General features: G+C 39.7%; 1 protein-coding gene across 7 annotated transcripts in view; it reads left to right on the top strand.

Moving 5' to 3' along the window:
• caska (calcium/calmodulin-dependent serine protein kinase a) overlaps positions 1-12,996 on the top strand; it is a 211,220-nt gene that overhangs the window by 57,404 nt on the left and 140,820 nt on the right. For all 7 annotated transcript variants that reach the window (XM_078409215.1, XM_078409214.1, XM_078409211.1 and 4 more), the window contains exon 5: positions 2,766-2,838. In XM_078409215.1, coding sequence (XP_078265341.1) covers positions 2,766-2,838 — 73 coding nt within the window. The remainder of the gene's footprint in view (positions 1-2,765; positions 2,839-12,996) is intronic.

Genomic DNA, 12,996 nt, shown 5'->3' with positions numbered 1-12,996 from the left:
TTTCCTTCTTCTGGTATGTTGCACAGGAATAAATAGAAAAATCCTATTTTTTAAATAATTTTGGGATCATCAGATTGTTTTATCTAGTAATATCCAAGTCAGTTGTAACTCTTTAAATTCCAACGATGAGAAACATAAAACTCAAATTTGCAGATGCTATTACATCAGAGAAGTGTAAAAAATTCATTCTTACCACTCTGATCTAACGAGAACAATGTATGGGGAATGTGCTGTTCATTTAGCATATTGGTGATTGCCATTCTACAAGAAGTTAAATATAGAAAAAGTTTCTTCTTTGGAGAAAGAATTTTTCAAGGGGTGATGTCCCAAGAAATTTGTCCAGCACAAGATATTGGGAACATTTATTCACAAAATGCTGGAGTAACTCAGCAGGTCAGGCAGCATCTCGGGAGAGAAGGAATGGGTGATGTTTCGGGTCGAGACCCTTCTTCAGTTCTTCAGAATAAATCGATTTGTACCAGCATCTGCAGTTATTTTTTTATACTACATGTTGGGAACATTGTTTGTGATGATATTAACATTTGTCATTCCTCGCACTGCAATAGCTGATGACATATAATTACTGTTGTAAGTACGGATGAAGCATACAGAGAACCTAATTACAGTTGGTTTTTGAAAATGAACTGTGGTATGTTTTTATTAACCTTGGTTTGTCTCTTGGCTTTTTTACTTAACCACACAATGGATTGGCATGTGCACCCATTTAAGTCTGCCAATTCAGTAAACACTCATGAAAGGGTAATTGTGTCTACATAGAACATAGAAAATAGGTGCAGGAGTAGGCCTTTCGACCCTTCGAGCCAGATCTGCCATTCAATATGATCATCCAGAATCTGTACCCCTTTCCTGCTTTCTCCCCATATCCCTTGATTCTGTTAGCCTTAAGAACTATATCCAACTCTCCCTTGAATACATCTAGTGAATTGGCCACCACTGCCTTCTGTGGCAGAGAATTCCACAGATTCACAACTCACTGGGTGAAAAGGTCTTTCCTCATCTCAGTCCTAAATGGCCTATCCTTTATTCTTAAACTGTGACCCCTGGATCTGGATTCCCCCAGCATCGGAAACATTTTTCCTGCATCTAGCCTGTCCAATCCCTTAATAATTTTATAGGTTTCTATAAGATCCCCTCTTATCCTAAATTCCAGTGGATATAAGCCCAGTCGATCCATTCTTTCATCATATGTCAGTCCCGCCATCCTGGGAAATAACCTGATGCTGCACTCCCTCAATAGCAAGAATGTCCTTCCTCAAAGTAGGAGACCAAAACTGCACACAGTACTCTAGGTGTGGTCTCACCAGGGCCATTTACAACTGCAGTAGGAGCTCTTTGCTCCTATACTCAAATCCTCTCGCTATGAAGGCCGACATGCCATTTGCTTTCTTCACTGCCTGCTGTACCTGCATGCTTACTTTCAGTGATTGATGTACAAGGACACCCAGGTCTCGTTGCACCTCCCCTTTTCCTAATCTGACACCATTCAGATGATAATCGGCCACCTTGTTCTTGCAACCAAAGTGGATAACCTCACATTTATCCACATTATATTGCATTTGCCCACCCACCCAACCTATCCAAGTCACCCTGCAGCCTCATAGCATCCTCCTCGCAGCTCACACTGCCACTCAGCTTTGTGCCATCCACAAACTTGGAGATGTTACATTTAATTCCTTTGTTTAAATCGTTAATATATATATTGTAAATAACTGGGGTCCCAGCATTGAGCCTTGCAGCACTAGTCACTGCCTGCCTTTCTGAAAAGTTAATTCCTACTCTTTGCTTCCTGTCTGCCAACCAGTTCTCTATCCATGTCAATACCCTAATATGTGCTCTCATACCATATGCATATACCATGTGCTCTAATTTTGCACACTCATTTCTTGTGTGGGACTTGTCAAAGGTTTTTTGAAACTCCAAATACACCACATCAACTGGCTCTCCCTTATCCATTCTACTTGTTCTATCCTCAAAAAATTCCAGAAGATTAGTCAAGCATGATTTCCCCTTCATAAATGTATGCTGACTTTGACCGATCCTGTCACTGCCTTCCAAATGTGCTGCTATTACATCTTTAATAATTGACCCAAGCATCTTTCCCCACTACCGATGGACTAGCTTGTCTATAATTCCCTGTTTTCTCTCTCCCTCCTTTCTTAAAAAGTGGGGTTACACTAGCTATCCTCCAGTCCACAGGAACTGATCCAGAGTCTATAGAACATTGGAAAATGATCACCAATGCATCCATGATTTCTAGGGCCACCTCCTTGAGTACTCTGGAATGCAGACCATCAGGCACTGGGGATTTATCTGCCTTCAGTCCCATCTGTTTACCTAGCACAATTTCCTGACTAATGTGAATTTCCCTCAGTTCCTCCCTCCTGCTAGATCCATGGTCCCCTAGTATTTCTGCACACGATTCAATAATTTGGGGCAATAATACCTTTGGCACAGAACAATGGAAATAAATGAGGTATAATTTCCTCAATGTGGGGGCCAGAAGCTTGCATTAGAGATGGAAAGAAAAGCTCTGACAATGTCAGTCTCCAACCATCCTTTAGATGCACATACCTCTGACTATGAGTAGCATTGAAAAAAGGTTTCCTGTCAATCTTCCGTCTGGGTGTTAGTATGCATAATCTTGCAAATGTATTTAACTAAGCTTAAATAATTGTGCAACTTATTTTTAATTTCACTGCTAACTACTTAAAGATATAATTTATCCTATTTTTTTATATTTGTAGTCACTACATGCGACAAATACTCGAAGCACTACGTTATTGTCATGACAATAATATCATTCATCGAGATGTGAAGGTAAGTTGATTGCCTTGTGACCCTGTTCCTTTTTATAGAAAAAAACGAGTTAAACCTTATTCAAGGGAGAAACTAAGTAAAGTTATCTTAACAGCAACATAAGGGCTTGTAATTGTCAAATATAAAATGTCTATGCATTGTATTACACAAATAAAAGCTGTGGAAAATGGGGTAGAAGTTATTTCAAGCAGAGGCCGACTTCTCCCTTGTTACATACTTTGTATATGGGTGTAAAAGGGCTGTGGAGATTGCTTTATAAAAGCTACACTGTCCTAATCACCTTTACATTTGTCTGAGTAGCTTTGGGGTGACTTTAATGAACCAATGTTTGCCATCTTATCCACAGTCACATTGCGATGCAAATTATGTAGCTTAGGAACAAAGGCGTACAATTTTGATCCATTGCAGACCGTACATATTGTGATGTGAATTGTTATTTGGTTGAAATTAGCAATAAAGGCTAGTTTCCCTGAAGGTTATTTGAAGGAGTTTTTCTTCAGAACTAATTTTAATCAAGTGTTATTCAGATAATGGTATACATAACGTCATCCATGATTTCTTTGAATGTCGATGAAGATTCGAAGCTGAGCATTCTACTTTTGTCCCTTAGTTTATAAATGGAACATTTTGCCCATGCTTTGAACAAGTGCTTGTCCTTATCAAGGCCATCAATTGAAATGTCTTGCTGTTTATATCATATAATAATGAATACTTCAGATGATTCCCTTTCCTTGGGTATCAATCCTTTGCACAAAGCACATTTTGACCTCCCCATTTCTAACTTCTCTTTCTTTTTAAGATATTTAAATCAATTACCATCTACCAAATCTATGTTTTCCCAACAACCAATTTAATCAGTTTTCACTTTCTAATGCACAGAAACAATTGCAACTAAAGTCTGACACAATGTTTGTTTCTAAATGTATTGCATTATTCATTTGCAGCCTTCAACATAGTCCACTGCTTCTCAACTCGCTGCAGGAATTCAGTGGAATTATCTATATTTGGGGTTGAAACCCTGCCTCTTGTCTCTTAATTCAAGGAATACTGTATCTGACTAACGTAATTGATTATTTTGAGAAGGTAACAAGGTGTTAGTGAGGGTTGAGTATTTGAAGGAAAAAAATGTGTATTATCGCCAGATGCTTGTGAGAGTTATTATTTGGTAATAAATGCGGAGTAAATTGGGAGCAACTGTTATTGAGCAGGTCCACATCTGACATGTAGAAGTTGTTTATAGACCAGCGAGCAGCGTTCAGGACCAGCCCGTTCCAGTAAAGAGGAGGGACAAAGATGGCAAGGTACAGGAATCTTAGATGACCAAGTGGTTCTGTGTGGAGAAATTAGGGAATTGGGTAGAAAGTTAATAAGGGCCACAAGGGTTTAGATTACTTGCTGTGTGTCAGTGAGGCCAGGCTGAAAATAGGAAGGTAAAATGCATGGTTAAACAGCTGGTGCAGGAGGGAGGGAAGTGTAAGGTAGGAAATGGAGAAAGTAGATTGGGAGCAGCTTCTTGAGTTGTATCCACATCTGGCATGCGAGTCCAGTTGATTAGAGTTCAAGGCCAATGTGTTCCTGTGATGAAAATATGGCAAAGTTTGGATACCATGGATGAACAGAGATATAGTGTGTTCAGCCAATACAAAAAAGGAAGCATGTGCAAGTTTAGGAAGTTAAAATCAGACAATGCTTTTAAGGGAAGGAATCAGGAAAGAACTTAAACAAGAAATTAAAAGCCCAGTGTCCTTGGCAAGTAGGATTAAGAAAAATCCCAAAGCATTTAATACAAATATTAGGAACAATAGACAATAGGTGTAGGAGTAGGCCCTTCGAGCCAGCACTGCCATTCAATGTGATCATGGCTGATCATTCACAATCAGTACCCCGTTCCTGCCTTCTCCCCATACCCCCTGACTCCGCTATCTTTAAGAGCTCTATCTAGCTCTCTCTTGAAAGCAACCAGAGAATTGGCCTCCACTGCCTTCTGAGGCAGAGAATTCCACAGATTTACAATTCTCTGACTGAAAAAGTTTTTCCTCATCTCTGTTCTAAATGGCCTACCCCTTATTCTTAAACTGTGGCCCCTGGTCTGGACTCCCCCAACATTGGGAACATGTTTCCTGCCTCTAATGTGTCCAATCCCTTAATAATCTTATATGTTTCAATAAGATCCCCTCTCATCCTTTTAAATTCCAGTGTATACAAGCCTAGTCACTCCAGTCTTTCAACATACGACATGCCTGCCATTCCGGGAATTAATCTAGTGAACCTACTCTGCACGTCCTCAATAGCAAGAATATCCTTCCTCAAATTTGGAGACCAAAACTGCACACAGTACTCCAGGTGCGGCCACACTAGGGCCCTGTACAACTGCAGAAGGACCTCTTTGCTCCTATACTCAACTCCTCTTGTCATAAAGGCCAACATGCCATTAGCTTTCTTCACTGCCTGCTGCACCTGCATGCTAACTTTAAGTGACTGATGAACAAGGACACCCAGATCTCTTTGTACTTCCCCATTTCCTAACTTGACACCATTCAGATAATAATCTGCCTTCCTGTTCTTTCCACCAAAGTGGATAACCTCACATTTATCCACATTAAACTGCATCTGCCATGCATCTGCCCACTCACACAACCTGTCCAAGTCACCCTGCATCCTCATAGCATCCTCCTCACAGTTCACACTGCCACCCAGCTTTGTGTCATCTGCAAATTTGCTAATGTTACTTTTAATCCCTTCATCTAAATCATTTATGTATATTGTAAATAGCTGCGATCCCAGCACCGAGCCTTGCGGAACCCCACTAGTCACTGCCTGTCATTCTGAAAGGGACCCGTTAATCCCTACTCTTTGTTTCCTGTCTGCCAACCAATTTTCTATCCATGTCAGCGCCCTACCCCCAATACCATGTGCTCTAATCTTGCCAACTAATCTCCTATGTGGGACCTTATCAAAGGCTTTCTGAAAGTCCAGGTGCACTTCATCCACTGGCTCTTCCTTGTCCATTTTCCTAGTTACATCCTCAAAAAATTCCAGAAGATTAGTCAAGCATGATTTCCCCTTCGTAAATCCATGCTGACTCGGAACGATCCTGTTACCGCTATCCAAATGATCTGCAATTTCTTCACAAGAGGGTAGTTATGGGGAGGGTAGGATTGCTCAAGGAGAAATGGGGAAATTTATGCTTGGAGCTGGAGAAAGTGGATGAGGACCTTAAACTGTACTTTGCATCAGTATTCCCATGGAGAAGGACATGGATGATGGTGAAATTAGGCAGGGGCACATTGATATTCTAAGACATGTTGACATTAAGGAGACAGAGTCACACAGCATAGAAACAGACCCTTTCGGCCCCACTTGCCCATGCCAACCTAGATTCCCCCATCTAGTCCCACCTGCCCGTGTTTGGCCCATATCCCTTCAAACCTTTCCTGTCAATGTTGAGGTTCAAATCTTTTAAAATGTTGTTACATTACCTGTCTCAACTACTTTCTCTGGCAACTCGTCCCATATACCCACCACATTCTGTGTGAAAAAGTTGCCCCTCGAGTTCCTATTAAATCTTTCTCCTCACCTTAAACACAATACTCAAAATGTGCTCTCGGCTGCAAGTTGCACAACTGTGACATAACATCCCAACTTCTAGTTTGGGTCTGGGTATTGCTGCCTGAAAGTGAAGTGCAGACATCTCTGGAAAATGAATCTGGGTGTGCTTTTGAAGAGCCATAACCTGCAAGGCTGTGAATATGGAAAGTGAGGCTAACGTTGTCCATTGGCTACATCCTGAACTATACATATTGATTATTGTGTGTGTTTTTGGTACATCTGTATTATATACTCAAGATCAGCAAATAGTAATTTTTAAAAACAAATCTTGATTATTAATTTAAACCTTGTCATTGTCGAGTATCGTCTGAATCAAGTTTGATTCTAATAAAATAAAACTGCTAAATACAGGTAAACGGCTCTGCAGGGACACCTGGTGACGAGATCTCCAATTGTAGGCAGACAGATATATTTTTCTCAATTACAAACCAACTCCAGTAATTCTGTATATTTTTTTCATGAGACAGTTTTCATGTGTGCTCTATTCCAAACTGAGCTTTTCTATGTCCATATTTAGGATAGTTTGTCTGTTTGTTTTTATGTCTTGACTGTTTTTGTAAAGCGTCTGAGCATTTGGAAAAGCGCTATAAAAAATAAATGTTTATTATTATTATTATTATTATTATATTTGTAGCTATCTACATCCCGCTATATCTTTTGACAATCTTGCTCACTGTCTGCATTTCCACCAATTTTGGTGCCATCTGAAAACTTAGAAATCAACCATCTACATTTTCATTCAAGTCATGTCACAGGCCACAGAGGTCCCAACACTGATCCCTGTAGAGCATATCTGGTCCCAGACCTCTAGCCAGAATAATGCCCTTCTACCACCATCCACCATCTTCTATGGGTAAACCAGTTCTGAATCCAAACTACCCAGCCACCATGACTCTTCATCTTCTGGAACAGCTTATCATGAGGGACCTTATCAAATGTTTTATTAAAGACAACATTGGCTGCCATACCCTGATGAATATCCTTTGTCACCATCTCAAAAAAACGAATTCCACCTTTTAAGCCATGACCTGCCCTGTACAACGCCCTGCTGATTGTTCCTAATTAGCCCATTCTTTTCCAAATGCAAGTAAATCCTATTCTAAAGAATCCTCTCCAATAGCTTCCCTACCACTTATGTGAGGCTCACTGGCCCATAATTTCCTGCAAGGTCTGCATCCCATTCCAAGCTCTTAGACAGACTATTCTCCACTGTTTCAAAAATCACTCTTGGACACGCACATACCAATGCTGTTCTGTCTTAGCCTTTGCATTAATGAAATTCCGGTTGATATTGTGGAAGTTAAAGTCACCCAGTACAACAACCATGTCGCTTTGGAAACATGAAAGACTGTGGATGCTGGAATCTTAAGCAAAAAACAAAATGCTGGAGGAACTAAACAGTCCAGGAAGTATTTGTGGAAGGAAAAGGACATAAAATGTTTTGTGTTGAGATCCTTCTTCAGACAGCAGACAACTCACTGAATTCTTTCAGTCGCTCTCCTTGTTTTTATTGCCACAAATTCTAGCCTCTGTAGACACCTATTAACTGCTATAAATTACTCCAGCTGAATCTTGCGTATCTCCTGAAATACAAATTGTCTTAATGCCTAAAAACAGTTGAAAAATCAATGTCCAAATTTGTTTCATCAAACTATGAAACTTGCTTCCTCTTTAGGGTACACAATATAGATAGACTATTAATAGTCTGTGTAAATAGACTATTTTGTCAAATCATTGAAGAAACACAGTCATACAAAAAACTCTTTATTAACATCAAAATGACAATTAGTAGAAGCTACATTCAAATAATACAAAGATAAGTTGGATTAAGTAACAATTAATCATACTACTTTATATGAGGCAGTTTAGTTGTTTCATAATTCAAAATCAACTTAGTTGCTCATCATTTCATGGTCCTGATCAATGCATGAGATTACTGTAAATTGATGAAAATTTAGAATTCCAAAGAGACACTCACTATATCTCAGGACTATGTCTTGCTGAGGGGAGGCATCAACATTGAAATGCACCATCACGTTCAATGTACACAACCTTTGCTTGACTAAGGAAAAGAATACATGAAGATGAGATCTCAGGCTTGGTCCAAAACTCATGGTTTATCAAGAAGCAGTGAGTCCCTAACCCCCTCAACTCCAATGTGTTACTGAGACCTGGATCAGGCAAGTCAAGAAACTTAAAATGTACCTCTCATGCTTTCTCAGCAAAATCCTCTAAATTCACCAGAAGTGTAAGTCTGTGTCTTGCACAATCCAACATCTCCAGCATGAGGGCCCAAATTACACAGTTGCTTAGTTGGGCCGTGTCGGGCAGGCCACCCTGGTTGCATGCTCGAGGCCAAACTCCTGAAGCCGACATTGTAATTTGAACTTTGTCATGGGAAGTGATTAGTAGGAGAAAGAGGGAAAGATGCAAAGATACCTCTGTGCTAAAAACTTTTTTTTTTTTAAATGCAATATCCCTATCCATTCTTGGGAAATTCCTGGACTATGACATTTCCAAGTAGAGAATGATATTGATAAACTCTATCAACAGATCAAGAGTACAAAAGCTACAGGTAAACAACAGTAGCAGAATTGCCTGCCCACTTACCCTGCCAGGTGGCCAGGTAGTTGTCCCACCTGTCAGGTGTTGTCACATTTATGGACAAAGCTGTAGTTATCTTAGAACCCAGAAAACCGGAACGGAAGCAAATCATCCCCAATCCTACAGACAATACGTGGATAGGAAACGTTTGGAGGGACATGGGCCAAACCTGGGTAGTTTGGACTAGTGTAGATGGGCCATCTTGGTCAGTGTGGGCAAATTGGACCAAAGGGCCTGTTTCCAAGCTGCATGATTCTGTGGCCATCTAATAACATAATTACAAACAACCGTCTCCCACAAACAAAGATGATCAGCTACTCTGTTTTGGTGATGTTGAGTGAGGAACAAACATTGACCACGGCTCCAGAAATGATCTTTGCCCCTCCTCTAAATAGTACTTTTAGGATATTTATCTTGAACAGACAAGCCGCAGTTGAACATTTTGTAGCATTGCTGATGGTTTGGTACTACCTCCTTGCTGAATTGGAGCCTAAAGTGACTAAAGTGCGATATGAAGTCACAACCCACTAAGCCATGATGGTGCAGCGGTAGAGCTGCTGCCTTACAGCACTCGCAGCACCGGAGACCTGGGTTTGACCCTGACTATGCTCACTGTACGGAGTTTGTATGTTCTCCCCGTGACCGCGTGGGTTTTCTCCGAGATCTTCGGTTTCCTCTCACACTCCAAAGACGTACAGGTATGTAGGTTAATTGGCTAGGTATAAATATAAATTGTCCCTAGTGTGTGTAGGATGGTGTCGGTGTACATGGATTGCTGGTCGGTGCGGACTAGGTGGGCTGAAGGGCCTGTTTCCCCACTGTATCTCTAAACTAAACCACAATTAATAAAATATTGACAAATTAAAAGCAAGAAACATGAACAGGCACAAATCTGTAGGCATTAAAATTGAAACACTTGGGAGATCTTAAAAATGTAGGTTGCTATAAATATTTATGTTTTGTTTATTTTGCTAGGCACTGCCAGGCCATAACATTTTTGAACGATAGCATGGTCAGTTGACAGTAAATGCCTCTAACAACAAAATTTGTGTAGATTTAAATTAAGAATTTTATATTTTAGTGAAATCACCCCCTCATTCTTCTAAACCCAAGTGTAAAGACCTGGTCTGCTAAGTCTCTCCTCTTAATACAAAACCACTAACCCAGGAATCAACCTGGTGAACCTTTCTTTTCTCTCTTTCAAGTATGTCTTACAAGCAGGGAGACTATATGTGTATACTGTATTCCTGATGCCTTTTCATTATGACTCTATATAATTGGTTAGTTATCACTCCTGCAAAAAGACCATATACGTTTGCTATTCTCATTGCTTGCTGCACCCAAATATTCACTTTCTGTGATTTGTGTCCTTCAGAGCAGAACAAACGTATAGTTAATTTCTTTCTTCAACAAATAGAAGGGCTCTCCACGTATCAGAAGACTTGAAATATGGAAGTTTGACTTTATGCTAATTATCTAAATTTTTAAAGCATTTTTCAAGACACAAATGTTAGTTACAGCAACCATCTTCAGCAGTTATGGAATAAGTGTAATTGCTAGTTAATTCAAAAGGAAACTAGCTTTCAATCTTTTAAAAAAGGCTGTTTATATATAACCTCCCCACAGTAATCCAACAGATTGCTGATGAAAACACAATTGCCAGTTGATGCGAGAGGCCAATTAAGAGATCTTCTTTGGAAAATGACAAGGCAGCTCACTTCTCATAATGCTTTTTAAATACTTTATCAAACAATGTAACATCGATTGATATTTTAACGTCATTAAAATAGCCATTGGATGTGCAGCATTCTGATTCTCTATCATTGTAACTGCACAGGCAAGACCATACCGGCAATCCTTGCATTATTGTGGTTGCATTCCAAGAAAATGGGCCATATTGCGATTTTTTTAGCGCCGTCTGCTCATGCGCTGGAAATCACGAGTTGAAAAAAAAAATTGAGTTCTGTATGGGAAAGTTTACAAATCCAAGTGGCCGTAATGTGGGTTTGTCTTGAAATGATTGTACACGTTAATTGTCTCATTGAAATTACTCATTTTTGACTTGTGGAAGATTAGGTTTACAGACAGTTCTTGTGATGTTTGAGATCTTGAGATTCGTTTGATGTGTGACTTGAAGGAGAACCAGAATTTCCTGTAAGCCTTTTTGCTTCTCTCCTTGATGTTAGACCTCATCGGTTTGAAAAGTGCTGTTGCAGAGATCTTCACAAGTGGATCTGTAGATGGTGTACATTGCAGCTAGTTCACCTATAGTTGACAAAATTCATGTTTAATATGATGAATAGATGTCTTTAAGGAACATTTATTTAACCTAGATGGCTCCTAACTTTTATAGCAATCATTCCTTCAAGAGGAAATTGATTAATCTCAATTCCACTTCCAATTTGTAGGTGTGAAAATGTATGAGAAGTTGGGTGAGTTACTCATCACGAAATACCAGGCCTCTGGTCCGATCTTGTAACCAGTGTATTTTATATAGCTGGTCAATTATATTTCTGGTTAGTAAAGTTCCCCCTGGATAGCTTGGAGAGGTATAAGGGGTTTAAAGTTGAGAATGATGATACTGTTGACTGTCATTCAGGGGTGGCTAGATTTATTTTTCTTGTTAGAGATTATTGTTCCCCAGAATTGGCATGGTGTGAATATTTCTTGCCACATCATCCTTGGCCTAAATGTTGTCCCAATCCTGGCAAGGACACGTAATTATGGACAAAGCTGTAAATGGTCTTCCTGTTATGATTAGTTTACCCATTACTGTGTTCTCTGGCATCTTTGATATTCCAAACTTGCTCACGTAGCACTTCAACTTCTATCAGAGAGGAATGTAGGATATAGTATTGCATAGTTTGCTTGAAAAGGTCACACTTTCAACTTGCTGGGATATGAATAAAAAATGTATTTTAGTCTGAACTATGCAAATAGCTTCAAAAATCCAAACCACTTTTGCTTGAGGTCTTGGTTAAATACACCTAACAAATATCACTATTACAGTGCCCTCCATGATGTTTGGGACAAACACTCATCATTTATTTATTTTCCTCTGTATTCCACAATTTGAGATTTGTAATAGAAAAAAATCACATGTGGTTAAAGTGCACACTGTCAGATTATAATAAAGGCCATTTTTATACATTTTGGTTTCACCATGTAGAAATTACCGCAGTGTTTATACATAGTCCCCCCATTTCAGGGCACCATAATGTTTGGGACACAGCAATGCCATGTAAATGAAAATAGTCATTTCAGTATTTTGTTGCATATCCTTTGCATGCAATGACTGCTTGAAGTCTGTGTTTCATGGACATCACCAGTTGCTGGTTGTCTTCTCTGGTGATGCGCTGCCAGGCCTGTATTGCAACCATCTTTAGCTTATGCTTATTTTGGGTGAAGTGCCCTCCATGATTTCTCTTCAGCATATAAAAGGCATGCTCAATTGGGTTCAGATCGGGTGATTGACTTGGCCACTCAAGAATTTACCATTTTTTAGTTTTGAAAAACTCCTTTGTTGCTTTAGCAGTATGTTTGAGATCATTGTCGCTGTAGAATGAACCGCCGGCCAATAAGTTTTGAGGCATTTGTTTGAACTTGAGCAGATAGGCTGTATCTATACACTTCAGAATTCATTATGCTACTACCATCAGCAGTTGTATCATCACTGAAGATACGTGAGCCAGTACCTTCAGCAGCCATACATGTCCAGGCCATAACACCCCCACCACTATATTTCACAGATGAGGTGGTATGCTTTGGATCTTGGACAGCTCCTTCTCTCCTCCATACTTTGCTCTTGCCATTACTCTGATATAAGTAAATCTTTGTCTCATCTGTCCACAAGATCTTTTTCCAGAACTGTGGTTGCTCTTTTAAGTACTTCTTGGCAAACTGTAACCTGGCCATCCTATTTTTGCAGCTAACCAATGGTTTGCA

The sequence above is a fragment of the Rhinoraja longicauda genome, chromosome 12 (assembly GCF_053455715.1).
Source record: "Rhinoraja longicauda isolate Sanriku21f chromosome 12, sRhiLon1.1, whole genome shotgun sequence".
Lineage (NCBI taxonomy): Eukaryota > Metazoa > Chordata > Chondrichthyes > Rajiformes > Arhynchobatidae > Rhinoraja > Rhinoraja longicauda.
This window is presented reverse-complemented; position numbering and strand designations above follow the sequence as displayed.